The sequence below is a fragment of the Monodon monoceros genome, unplaced genomic scaffold (assembly GCF_005190385.1).
Source record: "Monodon monoceros isolate NGI ecotype Baffin Bay Population unplaced genomic scaffold, NGI_Narwhal_1 Super_Scaffold_18, whole genome shotgun sequence".
In the NCBI taxonomy this organism is placed as follows: Eukaryota; Metazoa; Chordata; class Mammalia; order Artiodactyla; family Monodontidae; genus Monodon; species Monodon monoceros.
Window position 1 is genome coordinate 23063443 of NW_021703774.1, and position 22576 is coordinate 23086018.

The window sequence follows — 22576 nt, forward strand, 5'->3', positions numbered from 1 at the left end:
TTATGAGATCTTACTTCCACGCATGAGGGGTTCCTGCAGCTCCCCTTTCCCTCAGTGACTTAGAAATAAAGGGAGAACCCAGAACATCCACTGTTTCTGCACCAGAGGGACGGCAGGGCAGGGCCTGCAGGGAAGACAGCCCTCGCAGCCCTCGGGGAGTCTGTGAGAAGAAGGCAGCAGAGAGGGCTCCTCGGGCCAAAGTTTGTGGTGTGAACACACGAGGCAGATGTGCAGCCCACCTCGGTCCTTGAGCGCCTGCCCCTTCCTGCCCCCGCAAGCGGCGACCTCGATGGCGATGACCATGCAACACGACTATGGAATTTCACTCCCAATTAATATCAGCAGGTGTTCACCCGGAGGGCCTCCCACACTCCACCGGGGAAGTCACCGTGCACCACGCATGGCCTGGCCGCTCGGCTCGCGGCGCCCGTAACACAAAGGCAGCTCACCGCAGACTCCCCGGAGGGCACTTGTTGCTTGTTGAATATGAGCAGCTCTTTCAGGTCATTCGTCGAACATGCTTTCTTTAGCTCGTCCTTGATGTTCCAGATCAGGTTGTTCTGGGCCTGTGCACGAGAGCCAGCAGCTGAGAGACCAGCTCCTCTCAAAGAAAGAAACCCAACTGGAGGAAGACTCCACCCTGGCTTGCTTCTGCCTCTAGTCACAGCCCTGCGCTCAGCTGAGCTGCCCCGGGGCTGCCGCATCCCCAGGACTGTGCTCCCAGCTCGCGGCCGCGGTGTCCGCCTGGGGTGCGGGCGCTCAGGGAGGGCCAAGGCAGGTGGGGAGGCTGCGGCCCAGGCACCGGGGTCCCCGGAACCAGCCCCTCAGGGACAAGTCCCAGGACACACAGGAACACACCCGAAGCACCAGGTTCATCTGCCCCAACACCCGGCCCCTAAGGGAGGAAGGGGCGGCTCCTCAACAACCTGAAAGCAAGCAGCAGGGGCAATCCCCAAACACCTCCCACCTCCTCAATACTCAGTGGCACGGAGGAACAGACTTAAGCTCTTCTGAAGATGGGACTTTAAACCTCGGTGGTAATATTCATGCAGCGCCTACTCTGCGTGGGACACTTTTCACGCCATCGCACGCACTCTCACGACCACCTTGGCCAGCAAGGCAGTAGTCTCCCGACGTCAGAGGCGGGGCAGGGAAGAGCGTCCTCCCGTTTGAGGGTGGTGGGCGAGTTACTCACGTCTCAGCCTCAGACCCCACCACCTCTGCAAAACAGGAAAATGCCGGCCCTCTCTGCACCGAGCGAGGAGTTGTTTAACTCGCTTGTCACGCACACACACACACACATACGCGCGCGCGCGCGCGCGCACACGTGCCCTTTCCCAGCCTCTGTAAGGGCCTCTCTCGATAACATCCTTGCCTGCAGCGCCACGTGCTGGGCCACTGGTGACGGAGATGAGGGAGCACGAGGCAAAAGTCTAAGGGTATAAGGTTAGATCAGAGAAGCAGAACTTTGTCATCTGCGTGACCAAGGATGGGAGGCCAGCATAAATGGGTGTGCCAGGGTGGGGACCATGCACAGTGTTCCCAGCTTCTGATTTTCGTTTTACCTCTGACAACACTGGAGACGGGGAAGATGGGCATGAAGGGCAAATGCAGAAGAGCACCCCAGCTCCACTGCAGCTGGGGTTGGCACCAAACTGACACAGTTTTCATTGAAGGACAACCACACCGAATCTGTGATTCTTAGCAAGCAGCTGGAACCACACCAGAACTTGCTTCTAATTTTTTACACCACCGGCAAAAACTGGAATACTCACGGAAGAGCGCAGCAGAGGGCTCATGGAAATCACGTCCCCAAGAAGCGACTGACTGCTCTCCCCTAGTTTCCCCAACACTCACCTTTTTCTGGTTAACAATTTTTACTTCGTTTCGACACACACGTAACCAACACAGCGATGAATTTCTCTGGTCAGTGACCGCTGACCTAACGGGCAGTTTTGCTCCTCTTAATACATGCCTTTTATTATTATTTTTTTTAACAGGAGATTTTCATTAAAAAACATGGAACTTCATCTCTTCCAGCCATTGCCTGTGCCAAGAACCTGTGGCATCCTTGAATTTAATACGCAGTTTCCAACGTGCTACAGGCCCGGGAGGCACAGTGATGCACAGTGTGGCTGAAGCACGACGTGCCCGTCCCAGTGTGAGGCTGCCGAGCGGGAAGCGACAGCTCAGCTCCTGCCGAGCCCGGCTACCGCTGCTCTGGCGCCTAGCTTTCACATAAGAACTATTGCTTTGGGAGGAGGGAAGAAAACCTGGGGGAAAAACCAGGCTATTTACCAACAGCTATCAAGTTGGGAACTTTTAAAGCTCTCATTAAGCAGGACACACGCACCTCCTTGAACTTTCTTCCCAGAATGAGGATGAGAGTTGAGACTGAAAGGCGAGAGGAGATGCCCAGCTTGGGACTCACCTTGAGGGCCTTTTCAAGCTTACTCTCCTTGTCTTTTTCTTTTCTAGATTTCTTCTTGGCCACTTCCTCCATTCCATCCACCTCGTCGCCTTTTCGCTTTCTGAAAGAGACAAAGGACGTAAGGGAAAGAACCAGAGCCATTAAAGCCCTGAAAGCCAACAGCTCTGGCGACACACCATCCTAAGGCCATTCTCATGCGGCTCAGCCAGGCCCTGCCCACTGAGAAGCTCGCCCTCTGCTCAGGCAGTGTCTGTGGCTGACGTCATCCACTGCAGGAAGCACAGCTGCCAGGAGGGGCCAGCGGTCCCTCCAGGGCCTTGGAACAACCCGGCGCAGCACAGATGAGAGAGATGGCCTGGAAGGTTCTGGCAGGGACTATGCCGGAGGCAAGACCATAGCTGAGGGCGGGGACTGCATCAGTGCCAGGCGCTGAGCCTTTCAATCTAAGACACAGGGCTGCTCCTGAGGCCAAGAGGCTGTTCTCAGGCCGGGGAGGCTGTGCTGCCACTTCAAGCCCAACAAGAAGCGGTGGCCTAGGCGCTGCCAACCAGTCTGCCTCAGCAAACGCTGCCGGCCAAGTTCTGTGGCATCACCCCTGACCTAAGAGGGGGCACTGAGGGTCATCAGTAGGCCCTAGAAACAGGGCAGGTCAGCCACGGAGGTTAACACTCACTTTCAGCCATCACACAGGCCTGAGATCAAACCCTTGCATTTTTCCTCATCCGTAAAAACAAGGAAAAGAATACCATCGACTCCGTAGGATCGTGGTGACGGTTAAATGAAACATCCTCTGTAAAAGGCTTAGCATAGTGCCCGGCACGCCACAAGTGCTCAACCAATGCTGGTTGTTACAGCATCAATGTGAGCTTGTTCACTCCTACACCTACACCCCATATCAGAGCACCCTGAGGCTTTTTAAATCTGTGGGTCCGACTTTCCAGTTTTCTTTCCCACTCCAGAGCCACGTGTGCGGTGCAATAAACTTGTGCGTTTTGAACTGAAATACTGCGCGAAGGCCGCTTGATGATGGGGAGGTGGGGTCACCCCGACCCTACACTGTCCAAGGAGCACAGTGTACACCACAGCCCTGCCACGGCCCCCTCGGTGGGCTCGTCACCAAGAACTAGACTGGGGCCGAGGGACTGGCAGAGGGAACACAGGAAAGAAGTGCCCACAGGATCAACACAGACCTAAATGTTAGCACCGTATGAAAGCCATACCATATCTGAACTCAACCAGATAACTTATCGACCGCCCACCCCCGCTATTTAAAAAGAGTCAAGATTCTCCCAGCGCCGTTCTCAAGAGAGACCCAGACACACAGGGACACATCCACACACGAGGACATCAGGGGGACGTGAAAGTGGGTCATGCAGGGGTCAGAGGAAAGATGGAGGTGGTGGACTCCAGCCAGGGGAGCGCTCAGACGGAGCAGGGGGAAGTGGGATTTGCTCTCTGCCTGTCCACGGAGGTCAGATGCGGGACAGGGAACAGACCACCAGCAGCGGCAGGAACACGCACTGCAGCTTCCCCAGGCCTTCCCTGCTCTGTCCCCCACTGCCTCAGCTGGGGAAGGGGCGGAGCTCTGCTGCCCCCCAGCGCCTGCACCCCCAGCTTTCTGACGGGCAGCAAGGGGAACACAGGAGTGATATGGACTCTGGGCCTGTGTGAAGCCTCCATCCACCCTGCCGGCCCCGGCACCCACCCTTCACTCTTGATGGCCGGGAGCTGCCTCTTCAGGGCTTCCTTGTCCTCTGCGGCGAGGAGGCTGAAGCCCTTGAGCTGGCTCGCGCTGTACTCAGGTCGGAAGCCCAGCTCCTCTCTGTTCTCAACAAAGCAGTTCGGGTGGTACCAGCGGTCGATCATGCCTAGCTGGGGCTTCTCGGGGTCCAGCATCTTCTTGGACAGGCGCACCTGGCCCTGTAGGAGAATCCACATGTGTTACCAAAGACAGACAAGGAAGGATGGTCAAACATCGGGGGGCCAGGGGCGACCAGGTCCACACCGAAGGCAATGGGAGGGCTGCTGGGAGGTTTTGGCTCTTTTATGCCACCAAGGATTGTGTTTCCCTCAAGCCTCAGGACCCCATTTAAGAAGGGGTTAAGTCCAACCAGCTACCCACCTACCTAGCTGCCTGGGCAAGTGAGGAGGTAACAGCATTACCCTGAGGATGTTCTGCTGACCTGGTGCAGACGTAAGAACAACGCCTGGGCTGCTATATCGCAGGCTCAGAAGGAGCCAGTGCAGGCCCCAATTCTAGCAGGGACTTTCTGCAATCCCCCCACCCAGACTCTTCAGTCTCTTTACACATATGAAGACCCCCTAAGATGCAGTAATAAACTATCTTATGCTAGAATCTAGCCCCGCCATCCTCCCCAGGTTTACAATTCCCAGGCCTGACATTCCGAGTGAGTTTCATGCCTGTGAGCCCAGATTGGAAACCTTGTAACAAGGAGCACCGGACACTACTCCACTCCAGGCCAAGCAACAGTCAGCAGCACACAGCCTCGGGCATTCCCTTGGGAACCTTAACTTTTGCCTCAAATTCTTGCGGTTGAAGGTAGCTGGAAAAGATCTAGCAATTTCATGTTTTTCCTTTCTAAACACCCACTGACTCACCTCAATTTCCTGTATAATACCAAGGAGGCAGAAACCTTTAATCGATGCCTTGAATTAATCAACCAGCATGTTTACCTAAGATCAGAGCATCTTGGGTAATGAGGCTAAAGGGCACAGGCCGACCCCTCCACCTGTGTCCCTGCTACTCAGATAGCTGTCACTCTGCCAGACCAGCTGTCATTCTTCAGGGACCAGAGTTGGTAGGGAAGGGTGGTTAATGAAGTTCCTGATTAAGAGGAAGAAACCTGGAGGCTCATACCAGGGAAGAAACACACTCCTTAAACTTAATCCTACCATAAAACACAGCTTTCCCCCAGCCACTGCACAGCCCAGGAGAGAGCCCTCGTGTAAATGCTTTTCAAACTCTCCCAGGTCTCCTAAAAGCAGGTGCAGCGACGTACATGGGCTGGACCATGAATAATCAGGGCCAGACCTGCCTGGAAGAAAAGTCACTGTCATCTCCTGTCTCTACTAAGATCTTCACTTTATTTTTAACCACTGGTGTTGAGCCAGCACCTAAAGCCCCTATTTTTTCTTTTCTTTTGAGATATCCGATGACATCCAACGCAAGAAGTCCAGAAAGTCAGACAGGTGAAGTCCAAAGCTCTCACCTTTTCTATCTTCTCCATGCAGCCCTTGCAGGTGCTTCTGTTGGACTTGGCATACTCTGCCGCAAAGTCGCCCAGTGTCTTCTCCGTCTTGCCGCCAACTCCATCTTGGCCTTTGCCTGAAGCATGAAACACAGCCACGCTCATTTCAGCAGCCTCCGCGCAGCTCCAAGGAGCCCCTGTCCTCCTCCTCTACCTCTTGGGATTCCTCTACCAGGACACCTTGTGTTCTGGGTGACCACAGCTGGTCCATCTCATCTACACTTGTTTCTTACCATTGTGGTTGGTTAACAGAGCTTCTTTTCTGGCAATAAAATAAAAAAATTTCTCAGACAGCCTCCTGGAAACAGCACAGTGTTAGCTGGTGGTGGTCTCGCTGTCCCCCTCTCTCCATTTCCTCTGTAGCCCCCTTCTTCACTTTGGAAAGAACGTAAGTGCTTACTATGAAAACCCTGTAACATACTAAATTCCAACACTGCCTTCTAATTTCCATTACACCTTCACTTATCAGAGTTGAGTGCTGAGTTAAAAGGAGTATCTTGGTATAGGAACAGATAAAAGTATATGTAATAATTAAACATGTGGAGCTACAAGGATATATTGTACAACACGGGGAATATAACCAATATTTTATAAATATAAATGTAATATATTACACGAGTCACTCTATTGTACACCTGTAATTTATATACTATTGTACATCAACTATACTTCAATAAAAAAACAAGAGAGCTGACAAACAACAACAAAAAACCAAAAAAACCTCCATAATCAAGAGAAAAAGAAAATTAAATATGCGGTAAGGTGGCATTCCTAATTAGCGGGGAAAGATTGAATCATTCAATAAAGAATCTTGGGAAAAAATGGCCAACCATTTGGGACAAAAACTAGATTCTTTTCTTATATAAAAATAAACTCCAGGACTGAATGTTTCTCTCCTAAGATCAGGAATAAAGCAAGGCTGTCTTCTCTTACCACAGACAACACTGTACTGGAGGCTCTAATACGTGCAGTAGGCAAGAAAAAGAAACAAAATGTGTAAGTGTAGAAAAGAACAAGTAAAGCCATCTCTATTTGTAGATGACATGATTGTAACTGGGATTAGTCTTAAGTATCTACAAAAAAGCTACTAGTACTATTAAGTGAATTTAGCAAATTTGCAGAGCACAAGGTCAATATAAAACATTTCTATATATTAGCAATAAACATAGTGGAAAAAGAAATTAAAGCACACTACTATTTAAACAGCATTAAAATATACAGAATACTTAGAGATAAATTTAATAAGACATACAAGATCTCTCTCTACACTGAATCTACAAGATTTTGCTGAAATTAAAGAAGAACTGAATATCATGTTTATGGACCGAAAGACTCAATTTACTACGATGTCAATAATCCCCAGTTTGATCTACAGATCTGATGCAATGCCAATCAGAATCCTAGCAAGCTTTTCTGAGGGAGAAATTGACAAGTTTACCACAAAATTTGTAAGGAGATGACAAAGGACCTAGAAAGGTCAAAATACTGTTGAAAAAGAACAAATTTAGAGGAATTACACTACAAGACTTCATGACTTACTCTAAGGTTACAATCATTAAGACAGTGGAGTAGCATAAATCAGTGGAACCAAGTATCGAGACCATATACAGACCTATCATCAACTGGTTTTGATAAGGAAGCCAAAGTCTTTTCAACAAATGGTGCTGCAACAAAATAATAGCCACATGGGGAAAAAACCAAAAAACGTGTGCCTCACACCTAACACAAAAGTTAATTTAAGATAAATAAAATTAAATAATTTAAGATAAGCTAAAACTATAAAACTCCCAGAAGTTCTGGAGCATATCCTTCAATGACCTTAAACAGTAAGCAAAGATTTCTTAGGAGACAGAAATTACTACCCCAAAAAGGAGAAAAAAACACACACAAAAAAAACAAATTGGACTTCATCAAAACGAAAAACGATTGCTCTTCAGAAAATGTCACTAGGGCTTTCCTGGTGGCGTACTGGTTAAGAATCCGCCTGCCAACGCATGGGACACGGGTTCGAGCCCTGGTCTGCGAAGATCCCACATGCCGCAGAGCAACTAAGCCCATGCGCCACAACTACTGAGACTGCGCTCTAGAGCCCGAGAGCCTCAACTAGTGAAGCCCGCGCGCCCAGAGCCCGGGCTCCGCAACAAGAGAAGCCACTGCAATGAGAAGCCTGCGCACCGCAATGAAGAGTAGCCCCCGCTGGCCGCAACTAGAGAAAGCCCGTGCAGCAACAAAGACCCAATGCAGCCAAAAATAAATAAATAAAATAAATAAATTTTTTAAAAAGTCAGTAAATAAACGAAAAGACAAACCTCTGAATGGGAGAAGGTATTTGCATTATTTATATCTAATAGAGGACACGCACCTAGAATATTCTAAGAACTCTTACAACTCAATAATAAAGACATGCAAATTAAAACCGTGATATCACTACACACTTATCGTAATGGCTAATATCAAAAAGAGTGACCATACCAAGTGCTGACAAGGGTGTGGAGGAACTCTCAAACAGTGCTGGTGGCAATGTAAAATGGTACAACCACTTTGGAAACCAGTTTGGCACCTTCTTTAGAAAGCTGAACGTACATCTAATGTATGATCTACCACTCCATTCCCAGCTATATACCCAAGAGAAACGAGAGCACATGTGCGTACAGAGCTTGTACACAAGTGTTCGTAGCAGCTGTATTTATAATGGTCCCGATCTGTCAACAACTCAAAAGTTACCAACAGGAGAATGGATAAACCAAGTGTGATATACTCAAAAGACTACTACTCAGTAATAAAGAAAAGAAGTGATGACACATGAGACAACCTGGGTAAGTCTCACAGACATTATGCTGAGCGAAAGCAGCTTACGAGAGAAAAAGATACTACTCTTTTTTCCCTGAAACCCTAAATCACACAAAATTAATCCAAAGGGACAGAAATCAGAACAGTGGTTACCTTGCTGAGGCGGAAGGTGACCCGGAAAGGGCATAAGGGACCTTTCTGGGGGTGGCAGGTACAGAAATTTGATGGGGTGAATATTAGATGTGCGTATGCATTTGTCAAAACTCACTGAACTGTACACGTAAAGTTTGTGCATATAACTGTATGTACGTTATTTTTAAAATTCCGGATGAAAGATTTCAAAATACCAAAAACAGATACTTTATTCAAAATACCAAAAACAGGTACTTCTGGGCTTCCCTGGTGGCGCAGTGGTTGAGAGTCTGCCTGCCGATGCAGGGGACGCGGGTTCGTGCCCCGGTCCGGGAAGATCCCACATGCCGCGGAGCGGCTGGGCCCGTGAGTCATGGCCGCTGAGCCTGTGCATCCGGAGCCTGTGCTCCGCAACGGGAGAGGCCAGAACAGTGAGAGGCCCGTGTACCGCTAAAAAACCAAAAAAAAACCAGGTACTTCAAGTGAGAAAACAGATATGACAAGAACATTTAGTCAAAGATGAAGCTTCAATATGATGAAACAGAAAATAACCTATCTAAAAGAAATATGTCAAACCAGGAAAAATATCTGCAAAACATGAGACCAAGAATTAGTATCTTTTGTATTTCACTAAGGAAAAGAAAAATACCCCAAGAGAAAAATGAGGAAAAGACACACGCAACTATTAAAGTAACACAAATGACTGATCAACACATGACAAAATGTTCCATGTCACTAGGAGCAAAATGAAAAGGAATGAAAATACTTAGGGATGGTGTGGAAGTGGAGAAATGGGTACATCTCATACTGTTGGTACAAGTGGAACTGATACAACCTTTCTGAAAGGCAAGTTGGCACACACACAGAAGGCCTTCAAATACTTTCTCTCTTTCAGCAGTATTTCCCCCCTCTTGGAATTAAAGAAAAAACTGGACAGGTGCCCAGGATATACCAGAAATCTGCGGCAGCTCTATGTGTAATAGAGCCAAATGGTTTAAAGTCTAGTTTCAAAAGCAAGAGAGTCTGGACTTGAATCTCAGCTTGAACATTTACCACCAGCATAACCTTGGGCCACTTACCTAACCTCTAGGTGTCTCAGCTCCCCAACTGGAAAAACTGGTAAAGGGCTGGGGCAAGGATTCAATGAAATTAATATGTCAAATACGTGAATGATGCGCAAAATTGAGCAAGACCTCAAGAAGTGAATACTACGTACCTTTAACAATAACGATGGAAATCTGTAACTTAACATGAAGAGTAAATATTAAGCTGTATAATGCAATAGGTAGGTATGGGGAAGTACAAATCAAGATCACCATGAAATACCACTTCAAATCATTAGGAAGAGTATTACTAAAAAGAAAAAATCCTGAAAAACCAACCTCCCCTCCCCTCCCGCCAAAATCCAGAAAATAAAAGTGTTGATACGGATGTGGAGAAATCAGAACCCCGTGTATTGCTGGTGGGGATGTACAATCCCGCAGCTGCTGTGGCAAACAGTACTGCAGTTTACACAAAAAATTGAATATAGAATAACCATACGACCCAGCAATTCCACTTCTGGGTATATACATAAGAGGACGGAAAGCAGGGTCTGGAACAGGTATCTGTATACCAATGTTCACCAATCACCAATCGGCAGAAACAACGCACGTGTCCATCAATGAATGAATGGATAAACAAAATCTAGTATAGCCATGTAACAGAATATTATTCAGCCTTAAAAAGGAAGGAAATTCTGACACACGCCACATGAATGAACCCTGAAGACATTAGGTGGAGTGAAATAGTCAGGCACAAATTGACAAATATAGTATAGGCCAAACACAAAAGGACAAATACTGTATGATTCCACCCATATGAGGTACTTAGAAGTAGTCAAATTCATAGAGACAGAAATAAGAGTGGTTGTCAGAGACTGGGGGGAGGTAAATGAGGGAATTAGTGCTTAATGGGTATGGAATATTAGTTTGGGAAGACGGCAAAGTTTTGGAGATGAATGGTGGTGATGACTGCATAACAATGGGAATGCACTTAACACCACTGAAACGTACACTTAAAAATGGTTAAGATGGTAAATATTGTGTTCTGTATACTTTATCACAAGAAAAGGTGACTGAACATTAAAAAAAGTTAATACCTAAGGTAGAATCCCACTTCTGCAGGAATGAAAACACACACGCATCAATATTTGAATAGAGGGCTTCCCTGGTGGCGCAGTGGTTGAGAGTCCGCCTGCCGATGCAGGGGACAGGGGTTCGTGCCCTGGTCCGGGAAGATCCCACATGCCGCGGAGCGGCTGGGCCTGTGAGCCATGGCCGCTGAGCCTGCACGTCCAGAGCCTGTGCTCCGCAACGGGAGAGGCCACAACAGTGAGAGGCCCGCGTACCGCAAAAAAAAAAAAAGAAAAAAAAAATTTTGAATAGAAAATAATTTTCTAATAAGACACCCGCAACATTAATGATAGTTCTTTCTGAATTACAGGATCTGGGACGATTTAACTTTTTCTCATCAACAGCCTGGAGTCACAACAACAGGTTAAACTGGGTCAGTTCACAGCAAGGCAGAGAAATGAGAATTCAGTCTCAGGAGATCTTCAAAAGGGGACAAAAAAAAAAAACTGTTTAAAATTTAAAGGCATCTCAGCAAGTTTGCGGATGCTGACAAACTGACCAAGGCTTATGGAGAGGCAGAGGACCCAGGACAGCCAATACAATATTGAAGAGGAACGAAGTCAGGGGACTGACACTACCTGACTTCCAGGCTTGCTATAAAGCTATATAATCAAGACAGTGTGGTACTGGTGAAATACACAAACGGATAAATATGCCAGAATACAGCCCAGGAGCACACCCACACAGATACAGTCAACTGATGTTTGAGGAGCAAAGGCAACACGGTGGAGAACAGCCTTTTCAGCAAGTGGTGCGGGGACAACTGGGCACCCGCATGCAAAAAAATTTAATCTAGACAACAGATTAAACCTGTCGCAAATATTAACTCAAAATGGATCACAGGGGCTTCCCTGGTGGCGCAGTGGTTGAGAATCTGCCTGCCAATGCAGGGGACACGGGTTCGAGCCCTAGTCTGGGACGATCCCAAATGCCGCGGAGCAACTTAGGCCCGTGAGCCACAACTACTGAGCCTGCGCGTCTGGAGCTTGTGCTCCGCAGCAAGAGAGGCCATGACAGCGAGAGGCCCGCGCACCGCGATGAAGAGTGCCCCCCCCCCCCGCCCCCGCTCGCTGCAACTAGAGAAAGCCCTCGCACAGAAAGGAAGACCCAACACAAATAAAGAAGCTTTCATTTAAAAACAAACAAACATTGTTTTCAGAATAATACTGTGTATCACTGATTTGTCTTAATAGTACTCCCACACCCAGTCTTTGGGGAAAAAAAAAAAATGGATCACAGACTTAAACGTATTGATAGAACACAAAACTATAAAACTCCTAGAAGATAACACAGGAGAAAATCTAGATGACCTTGGGTATGGTGATGACTTTTTAGATACAATACCAGACCTAGTACATGAAAGAAAGAATTGAGAAGCTGGACTTTATTAAAATCTAAAATGTCTACTTTGTGAAAGACAGTGCCAAGAGAATAAAAAAGACAAGCCACAGACCGGGAGAAAATACTTGCAAAAGACACATCTGATCAAGGACTGTTGTCCAAACTATATGAGGAACTCAATAAAACGAACCTGATTAAAATTGGGAGAATATCTGAACAGACCTTTACCGAAGAACATATACAGATGGCAGATAGAAATGTGAGAGGATGCTCAACATCATATGGTACTAAGGAACCGCAAATTAAAATGAGATACCACTACAAACATTTTAGATTGCCAAAATCCAAAACATTGGTAAAAAATGCTGGTAAGAACGTGGAGTAACAGGAACTCTCATTCATTGCTGGTGGTAATGTAAATGGTTTGGCCATTTTAGAAGACAGCTCACAGTATAAACATACTCTTACCACACAATCCAGCAATTGTGTGCCTTGGTATTTACCCACATGAGTTGAAAACTTAGGTCCACCCAAAACCCTGCACATGGATGTTTACAGTAGGTTTATTCATAAGTGCCAAAACTTGGAAGCACCCACGGTGTCCTTAAAGGATAAACTGTGCTACCTCCCAACAATGGAATATTATTCAGTGCCCAAAAGAAGTAAGTTATTGAGCCGTGAAAAGATATGCAGGAACCTTAAATGCATTATTACTAAATGAAATAAGCCAATCTGAAAAGGTTGCATACTGTTTGATTCTAACTATGTGACATTCTAGAAAAGATGAAACTATGGAGATAGGAAAAATGTCAGTGGTTGGCAGAGGGAGGGATTAACAGGTGGAACACAGAGGAATTTTATAAGGGAGTGGAAATACTCTGTACGACGTTATAATGATTGATATATGTCATTATACATTTGCCCAAACCCATGTAAGATGTACACCACCACGAGTGATGACTAATATAAACTACGGACTTTGGGTGATGATGTATCAGTGTAGGTTCAGTGACTGTAACAAATGGACCATCTGCTGGGGGATGTTGATAGTGGCGGAGGTCATGGGAACTCTCTGTACTTTCCGCTTAATTTTGCTGTGAACCTAAAACTACTCTAAAAACAAGGTCTATTAAAGATAACAACCGCAACAAATGTAAAGGCTACATTTCAAGCATCTGGAGAAATATCCTGCACCAAACAAAACACTGGGTCCCTGAGGCGCTGCTGAAATAACAGAGGGGTAAGCTGAAGGACCTTTTCTTTGCTGCCACAGAAAAGCTCCCCCTCCTCCCCACAACCCAGGAAGCTTCGGGGGTTGGGGCAACCCCGGCACCTCCCCGGTGTGCACGCACCCGTCACTCCTCCAGCCTCAGCCGTCTTCTTGACCTTCTGCTGGTCATCCCAGCGGAGCTCGGAGAACCCATCCACCTCGACATCAGGGTGCCGTATGGAGTGGCCGACCTTCCAGAAGCAGGAGAAGTGGTACCAGTGCGGGACTTTTCCGTCGAACATGGGCGACTAGAAGGGCGGAACCAGAGGAGGAGAAAGCGCAGTGAGCCTCAGGCCCGGCCCTCAGCACCTGGCATCCTAGCCCCCCGTTTGCTTACCTGTAAACCAAGGGCAGCCTCCTCTCCACTCCCCGACGTCGCAGGGGAAAAGCTGCCAACATGGGCCATCAGCACCCACCCCTCAGCTATGAAAGCTGCCTGCCGAGCCCGCCCTGGGGACAGGGACCAGGACATCCCTCGGGACTGACCGCCGTTCTGGCTAAGAGTTCAGTGTACTGTTACCAAAGTTGCCGCCGCGCTTCAGTCACAGGCTCAGCCCAGAGCTCGGTGAGGGCACAGGAGACGCAAGTCCTGCGTCCCGCACGTCCACACGTGGAGAGGTGCCACCGCCAGGCCCAAAGGGCTCTGTGCACTTAGAACAATGCGGAACAAGCCCAAGCTCAGGCGCCAGGCCAAGCAAATGTGTCAGAGAAGCGTCACGCCAGCAGCGAGCCACGCAGATGTGCGTGGGATGAAGGACTTCTACGAGGGAGAGGGACGGGGGGTGGGGGTGTCACCTCACCCCCAGCAGCTGGGAGGTCCTTCCTGCCCCTCACCAGCCACCAGGGGACACCCTGCAGTTGTCTCTGGGGAATCAGCACCATTATTTCACAGTTGCATGGGGGTGGGGGTCAGATAGGCAGCAAGTGACTCGGCCTCAACTTGAAACAGTGACCACGGTTCTTTCCACTACACTGCTCGGCAGGAAGAGGTACTTAAAAATATACAAACGGTCTGACTGGAGCAAGAGAGGCCCCAAACATCTGCTTTGATAGAACGTAAGTCTAAATGTCAAGCAGATGGCATAAGACAGCATTAAAAATAAATACCATGCAGAACTTTCAGGATGGAGTTGTGCGGACAGGGGAAGTACTCTGAAAAAGCAGTGACAAGATCTCCAACTGGCCCTCTCCTACTAGGTGAGCGGCCTCTCTCTGGATTTAATATACGGTATTAAATAAAGTGTAGGCTTAATAAGGCTGGGGCACAAGGACTCTTCAGCATCAAGCAGCTTGGGTTTACAGCAGCATCGGCTGTTCCCTGGGCCCAGAATGTGCCCCAGCCCTACCTGGGGCGAACGGCACTTCCTCAGGTCCCATGACACCCCTTCCCATGCCCCCCCCAGAGTCAAGATCCATTTGGGTTATTATTTGATCAACGTCTGTGTCCTGCGTCGGGTTAGAAGCTCCCAGAGAGGCACGATGCCTGCCTTGCTAGCAACTGGCAACGCCAGCTCACGGCGGGCACACAGTGTCTGCGGAATGCCCCAAGTCTGGAGGGAAGAGGGAAGAAAGGTGGGATGGAGGAACTCCTGCCGTGGAAAAGACGCTCCGTCCAAACCTGAGACAGCCCTCCCCACCCCCAACCAGACGACAAACGGCATTTCAGAGAGTAGACTTGTGCCCTGGCTCTCAAACTTTCACCAAGGCAGCCGACACCTCGTTAAGCATCTGGACGTCTTGTTACAACATCTGTGGTGGCCTCGACCTGGGTCTTCCTGCCCTGGGACCCCTGTCTAAGCCTGCTCTAAAAGCAAAGGGGGGCATGTGGCTCAGCGGCTTTGCCCCCGACTGGAACTCATGGCCGTGGCATTTCTTCCTGGCTCTGCTGGGGCCCAACACTTACCCCTTAAACTTCGATCTGGGTGCCATGCCCCCAACCACTGGCGCTCTGCCAGACACCAGAGAGGAGGCCTGCACAAGGGTGTGCTCACAGCACAGGCTTGGGGGACTGTTAGGCCTCCCGTCCTCCCCCAAAAGAGGAAAGACCCCTTAACCAAGGCAAGGCTTTACTTTAGAACTTAGGACTGAGACTGATACAGCCGGAAGGGAATTGGACCAAGGGCACAAGACTACTGGCTCCGCTCGGCAGCTACCAGGCTCGAGCAAGCAGCCGTATCCTTCGCTGTATACTCAGCAAACGTGAGCGCCTACCACGTACCAGGGTCCTTACCCAGCCACTCAGTCTGTTTCCAGAGAAACGGGCCACGAAAGTAAGCCATACCGCGGCCCACTACCCCGCAGAGAGCGGAATGACCACTAGCATGAAGAAAGTCACCACGCAGTTTGCTGCAGGTCCTTCCAAGAACACCAACAAGTCAAAAGGCTGGAAGGCCCAGTTCATCCCCTCGAGGCTGCCCCAGAGCATGCCAGCTAAAGTATCAGGTATTTGATACTCAGAGAACAATCCTCCCATACAAAATGTAAAAGAAGGTATTTAAATCCAAGGGAAGTGGGGCGGGGGCGGGCGGGCAAGAATGGCTTCTTTCTTTCTGGCCTTCACCAGCTCAGCCTACAAGACCAATGTTACATTCTGAGTTAAAACCCCACCCCCAGTTACAGTTAGAGAAAACCACACTTAATTTTAATAATAATTTCCTTCACTATCAAGAAGGATCCAGAATGTTAGACTTTCTTACCGCCTGGACTCCGATAGAGAGAGCCAACCCACCTCTTCATTCCTCACCAGTGTCCTTGTCTCCACACACTGGCTGGACTGAGGTTTTCTGTCTTTCCCAATAGAACAGGGTCATCTTTGGCTGTCCGGCGAAGGCTATGGATGTCCCTTTCTCAGACTAACATTTTAAAATGCACGATAAAATACATACGCTCACAAACGAAATCAATTATATTGAAATAATTATCAAAACATTTAAAATGTTTACTGGGATACAGTAATCTACAAGCTTTAAAGTATTAAATAACGAGACACAGTACCCACTTTAATAACTACTGTGATCTTGTAGCGATGAGTGTAAATGGTTATTTTAAGAAATCCCCAACAACTGTAAAGTGATGTGAAAATAACAGTAACTACTACTGATGACAAAAATCACAGGTACTGCTAATGCGCCTTTGCTTTGCAGGTTACATTCATAATTGTAGGAAGTAATGAATTGTAACTTAAGTCTAGTGAAAATAGAGATGCATATTTTTTCTCGCGGAAACTCATGGACCTCTTGAGTTCTATCTGCCATCCCACAGACTCCAGGTTAAGAGCTCCTGCGCTAATAGCAACTTCATAGGATCGGCGGCCCAAACATTAGGGTGAAAAGATGCCCTGCAGGAGATATAACGCCTCAAATGGTAGGCCTTGCCCACTTCTGCATCCTCAACTTCCTGCCACTTCTGTGATGAGCTCCCATCTTGGGCACATCATGCCTAGGGAACAGCTCCATCAGGTGGCACCCACCCCTGTACAGCAATGTTTACCAGTCATCACCCCTTTAACCAAACTGGAAGCTCCCAGGCGTGGAGTCTCTCCTTGTGCCCCTAGTACCTAACACAGTGCCCGGAACCTAGCAGCTGCTCAGCAAGTGTTGACTGAACGAATAAGTATTGTGTGCCAGGTACTGAGCTAGGTGGCCCTGAGGCTGCTTCCAAGATGACAACCTCAGTCCCTGCCATAGTATGAAATGAGACAGCCTAAGTACACTATGGTACCCACTCCCCTCCAGCCAGTAACTACTGCAAATCCAGCAGTACCATCCCGTCATTCATAAAACACATACTGCATCACCGCCCGGAAGGAAAATCAAGGTACCTTGACCATGAGCACTAAGCTTGGATAAAGGCTTTCTGTTGGGAGTGGGGAAGACAGGGCAGGTGGGAACCCTGATTAGGCAGGCAGACAGGAGCTGAAGGAGGCAGGAACCTCCAGACACACTACCTCACTGCAACACTCCTCCCGCCATCGGGCAAGCCTCAGGGACCACCGGAGGGAAATCCCGAATCTGTCAAGAAGCTCAGGTGAGAAACCCCAGGAGCCACTCTTACTCAAACCAGAAAGCTGCAAAGGCATCAGGAGGACGTGTCTGTGAACTTGGAAAGTTTGAGGAAAATGTTAAACCATAAATTAAGCCAAAAGTGAATGCACTGTACTGAAATGACACCAACTTGCATAGTTTTGCATAATTAAAAAAAATGAGAGTGGGTGTTGAAATGATAGCCAAAAATAGATTAAAAAAAACAACCCTCACTTGCCAGTCGCCACCATCAATGTAGGACAAAAATCTTCCAGAATAAGGTTAGGTCAAAACCAGACTAGCTTCAAAAGACCACGCGTACGTTTTCTTCCCAAGGCGAATGGCTGTAAAACAAACCCAGAAATAAGGACAGAAGCGGCTCCTTATTTTTACAAAGTAAAAGGCACCACCAGCTCCTGACCGTATTTCCCGGGCTTTTGCTGCAAGATCAGCAAAACCTTCCAAAAGGGTCCACCCGGCGGTCCAAACATGGGACGAGAGGAAGCAGCTGCGCCCGCAGGCCCCGCGCGGGCTCGAAAGGGCCGGCCCGGCCTGCAGCTCCCGACCAGCCCTCCCCCCACCCTCCCCGGACGCGCGGAAGCCCCAGCCTCGCACAAAGCGGCCTCTCCGCCCGTACCTGCACCATGATGGCCATCCGGAGCGAGTCCTTGGGGATGCTCTCGCTGCATTTCTTGCAAGAGGCGCGCCCGCTCTTGGCGTACTCGACCCGGTAGAGCTTGTCCGATGACTCCGCCATCCTCCTCCTCGAGCTGCTGCAGCTCTGGGAGCCCGACGCCGCTACCTGGAGACCCGCTGCTGCTACCAACGCCTCACCCGCCGGTCCGCTCCCCGCTGGCGCACGAGCGTCTAGAGACGCAGCCGCCGCCGCCTCCGAGCAAGCCGCGTAGGCCACCCGCCGCTCTGGATAGATTACTGATGCCTGGCGGCGGGCACGCTCCGGCGTCCGCGCTCACGTGGCGGGGCCGCCGGCGCGCGCGCCCCCTGCCGGCAGTGGGGCGGTGTTTCCCCGGCGCCTGAGGCTGCGGGAGCTCGACCCTGGCTGCTGCGGGCCTAGGCCGGGCTTACCCGGCGTCTGTAGCTCTTTGAAGGACGAAGCGCCGCCACCCCTTTAACCATTTGTCCCCAGGAAGGCTTACGTGCTCTCACAACTAATTCCAGCCTCTTCGCTTTTTAATACGTGTATCCTCTCTCCCCTGAGGGCGGACAGGTCTGGAAGGCGCTGGGCTGGCTCGGGAATGTGGTTGATCTGCCAAAGAGAGGTCAACCTGGGCTGGCCCTCGGCGGACGTTCTAACTGCAGTCCGCAGACCGTTGGGACCCAATACTAACTGAAATCTAGCATCGCCTTCATTATGAATTTTAATGCATGGATACAGATTCTGGGAGTCTTAGCAATACCTGTGACTTTGTCAGCAATAGTTAGCACAGGTGCTTTCCTATCACTTTACAATTGTTGGAGAGGACTCAGTATTAAGCTCATCACTACTTAAATTGCGGTAGTTAAGAGACCTGCTACTACTAGATCTTGTTTTTTAATGTAGAACTGTGTTTTTATATAACTGGTTTCTTTTAAAATTCTATGCATTTAATTTTATTCATTTAAAACCCTGTAACAGAGTGTGCTGTCTTTGAGACTCTTCAGTTCTATAGAGGACAAGAAAAAGAAACGGGATGAATGAAACAAAACTTGTTAGAGAGGAGAAGAAGAAAGCTAGTAGCTTTTGAGACATGGATGCTGAGTAAGCAAGAAGGTTGTGGGACATAGGCAAGAAGCTTAAGTAGTGACCTGTTAGATATGTTGAAGATAAATAGAGTTAAGTGGAATATATGATGGAACAAATAAAAGAATTTTACTTGGAGAGAAACCAAAAGGCATCATCATTCTACGTCTGGGTTGACACCTATGTCCTCCCTAATGGCCACTCACTGGTGATAACGCTATGGTCCCATTCTGGCTCCCCTACGCTCTGCCCAAGAATTGCAGATAAAACCCACGTCTGTTCAGCGGGCTGATTGGCAAGCTACGGTTGTGGCCAGGCATAGTTGCCCCTGTGTCTTTCTGATAGGTGACTGTGAGTTGGCTCCAGATACTCTCTGTTGAGTAGCCTCGAGCATCCTCAGCTCTGGTCTTCATAACCCCACTGTCAGTGGGGTTGGATGATGAAGCAGAGAGAAAGAGAGACAGAAAATGAACATTGCATGACCCCAGGTTTAGATGGTGTGGTCCACCTCACCTCTAGCCTGTCCTGGGTATGTTATGCACCCCATGTTGTTCCCTGCTGCAGGAAGTTTCAATCAGGTGTTTCAGATGGATTTAATAAGCCCCACAATTCAAGCATCTTAATTTGGTCTGTGGGGCTTTCTGTTTTGTGACTTAGATAACTTGCCTGATAGTGTATCTAGAAGCTACCATTGCATTTGAGGTCCACAGACTTCATTGGATCGACAAATGGGTCCTGGGTGCACACACAAAGGTTAAGAATTCCTGCCCTACGTATATCCAGACAAAACTATAATGCAAAAGATACATCCCTATGTTCGTAGCAGCACTATTTACAATAGTCAAGATATGGAAACAACCTAAATGTCCATCAACAGATGAATGGATAAAGAAAATGTGTTTTATATATATATATATATATATATATATACACACACACACACACACAATGGAATATTACTCAGCCATAAAAATGAATGAAACAATGCCATTTGCAGCCACATAGATGGACCTAGAGATTATGATACTGAGTGAAATAAGTCAGAAAGAGAAAGACAAATACCATATGATATCACTTATATGTGGAATCTAAATTATGACACAAATGACCTTGTCTACGAAACAGAAACAGACTCACAGACATAGAGAACAGACTTGTGGTTGCCAAAGAGGAGGGTTGGATTGGGAGTTTGGGACAAGCAGATGCAAACTATTATATATAGAATGGATAAACAACAAGGTCCTATTATATGCCACAGGGAACTATATTCAATTTCCTGTAATAGACCGTAATGGAAAAGAATATGAAGAAGAATATATATATATAATATGTATAACTGAATCACTTTGCTGTACAGCAGAAATAACGCAACATTGTGAATCAACTATACTTCAATTAAGAAAGAAAAGAATTCCTGCCGTAGAACACTGAGGAGAGCCAGGTATATTCTACTGCCTACTCGATATTTCTGTTTGGATGTCATATATATATCCAGTGATGTCCAAAACCTCCCCTAGTACTTTCCACCTCAGGAAATGGTCCATGGTTCTCCACGTTGCTTAAGCCAAACGCCTTGGAGTCAACTTGACTCCTTTTCTCTTTTGTTCCACATCCAATCCGTCACTGAATCCTGACTTCCATGACCTCAATAGTTTCTCACCACCTTCCCATCAACACAGCACCACTGTCTGGACCGCCATCATCTTTTGTGGTTCCGAGACAGTCCCCTTCCCTGCTGGCCTTCCCGCAGTCTTTTCTCCCCATGAAAGCATGTGAGGTCACTTTAGATCTCAACCTGTGTTACTTCGACATTCAAAACCTTCCAAAGCCTTCTCATCACACTTGGAATAAAAGCCAGAATTCTTCCTGTGGCTGAATCTGAGCCCTGTCTGCTACCCTGACTTCATGGCCTCCGTCTCCTGGGGGCTCCAGCTGCCCCAGCCACACCGGCTTCCTGCCTGTTCCTCAAACGCCACAAATTCACTCCCACCTTGGAGATTTGGAGATTTGCGTTTACGTTTCCCGGAACAGTCTTTACCGGTGAGTGCAGGGCTCACTCCCTCTCTTCGTTCAGCTTCTGCTCACACATCACTGTGATGACCCCAGCTAAGATGCTTCGTCTGCACACCATCTTCAAATTCTTGCCCTGCTGTGTTCTTCTTTGCACTTATTGCTCCTAAGCATATTTCATATATATGTATATGTTTATTGTCTGTCTCTTTCACCAAAATGTAAGCTCCACCAGGGCAGGGGTTTTTATCGATTTTGCCTGTAGTAATATTCTCAGTGCCTGGAACAGTGCCAAGCACTCAGAATATTTTGTTGAATGAATGAATGAATCCACATTTGGCACTTCCTCTGCACAGCCCACCTGTTTAATAATAAGGTTCCTTCACACTTATATAGATTTTTGTGTTTTACAATGGGCCTTCCCAAACATTATTTTGTTTGCTTCTCATTATAATGACATAAAATAGTTTTCTTTTTTCAAAAAACTAATAAACTATTATATTTACTTAGAAGCATTCAAGCTGTCACAAAACTGTTACAACTCCCCTGACCCCTAATTACAGAGTAGAGTTCAGTAACAGAACAATTATTTCGTGTAAGCTGCATGAGAGACAACTGAAAAAATGACAGTGCCCCTATATAATTAATTTGTCTTTTGCACCTACAAGAACCTGCTTTGAATTCCCATGCTGGGTCACAACCCGTATACAATACCAGGTAAGGTTAGTGGCCTTGGAAAATATCACCAGGACAGGGTTGTATAAAAAATTATTTAGGAATTCTTGTTAACAATAACCCCCCATCCCAAAAAGGGGCAGTTTAAAAGAAAATCTTACCCAGCTTTACATTTCAATTTTTTTTTTTAATTTAAAAGGAATGAAAAAAAAAAATGAATTGTGTCCAGGGAGGTTAAATGCTTAATAGACAACAAAAAAAATGCTGCCCTAGAACCACTTCATTCATCATCGTCTTCAACTTTGTTGTCTTTATCTTCCTCTTGCTCATCTACCTTTTTTTTTTTTTGCGGTACGCGGGCCTCTCACCGCCGTGGCCTCTCCCGTTGCGGAGCACAGGCTCCGGACGCGCAGGCTCAGCGGCCGTGGCTCAGGGGCCCAGCCGCTCCGCGGCATGCGGGATCCTCCCGGACCGGGGCACGAACCCGCGTCCCCTGGAACGGCAGGCGGACTCCCAACCACTGCGCCACCAGGGAAGCCCCTCCTCTACCTTTTTTTTCTTATCTGGATCAGCCTTGACAGCCTCCTTTTTTTTTGCCACATCAGCTTTCCTTTGCCTCAGGATGCAGCAAGATCCTTTGGGTACTTTTCCTTCCTCTGAACAGACTTCTCTTCAGGCTGCCTGCCATCCACAGCACTGTCACTCACATCTCTCCCAGTTT

At 47.9% G+C, this 22576-nt stretch overlaps 1 protein-coding gene across 2 annotated transcripts in view; it reads right to left on the reverse strand.

Annotated features, from left to right (window-relative positions):
- PARP1 (poly(ADP-ribose) polymerase 1) overlaps positions 1 to 18359 on the reverse strand; it is a 42092-nt gene extending 23733 nt beyond the window's left edge. Inside the window, exons 1-6 of one of the 2 annotated variants that reach the window (XM_029228700.1) lie at positions 18067 to 18359; positions 13490 to 13655; positions 5662 to 5777; positions 4137 to 4351; positions 2432 to 2531; positions 450 to 566 (exon numbers count right to left, since the gene is read on the reverse strand). In XM_029228700.1, the coding sequence (XP_029084533.1) occupies positions 450 to 566; positions 2432 to 2531; positions 4137 to 4351; positions 5662 to 5777; positions 13490 to 13655; positions 18067 to 18186 (834 nt within the window). In that variant the 5' untranslated portion in view covers positions 18187 to 18359. The remainder of the gene's footprint in view (positions 1 to 449; positions 567 to 2431; positions 2532 to 4136; positions 4352 to 5661; positions 5778 to 13489; positions 13656 to 18066) is intronic. The other variant, XM_029228701.1, reaches the window with a different exon arrangement.
- Positions 18360 to 22576: the final 4217 nt, after the last annotated feature.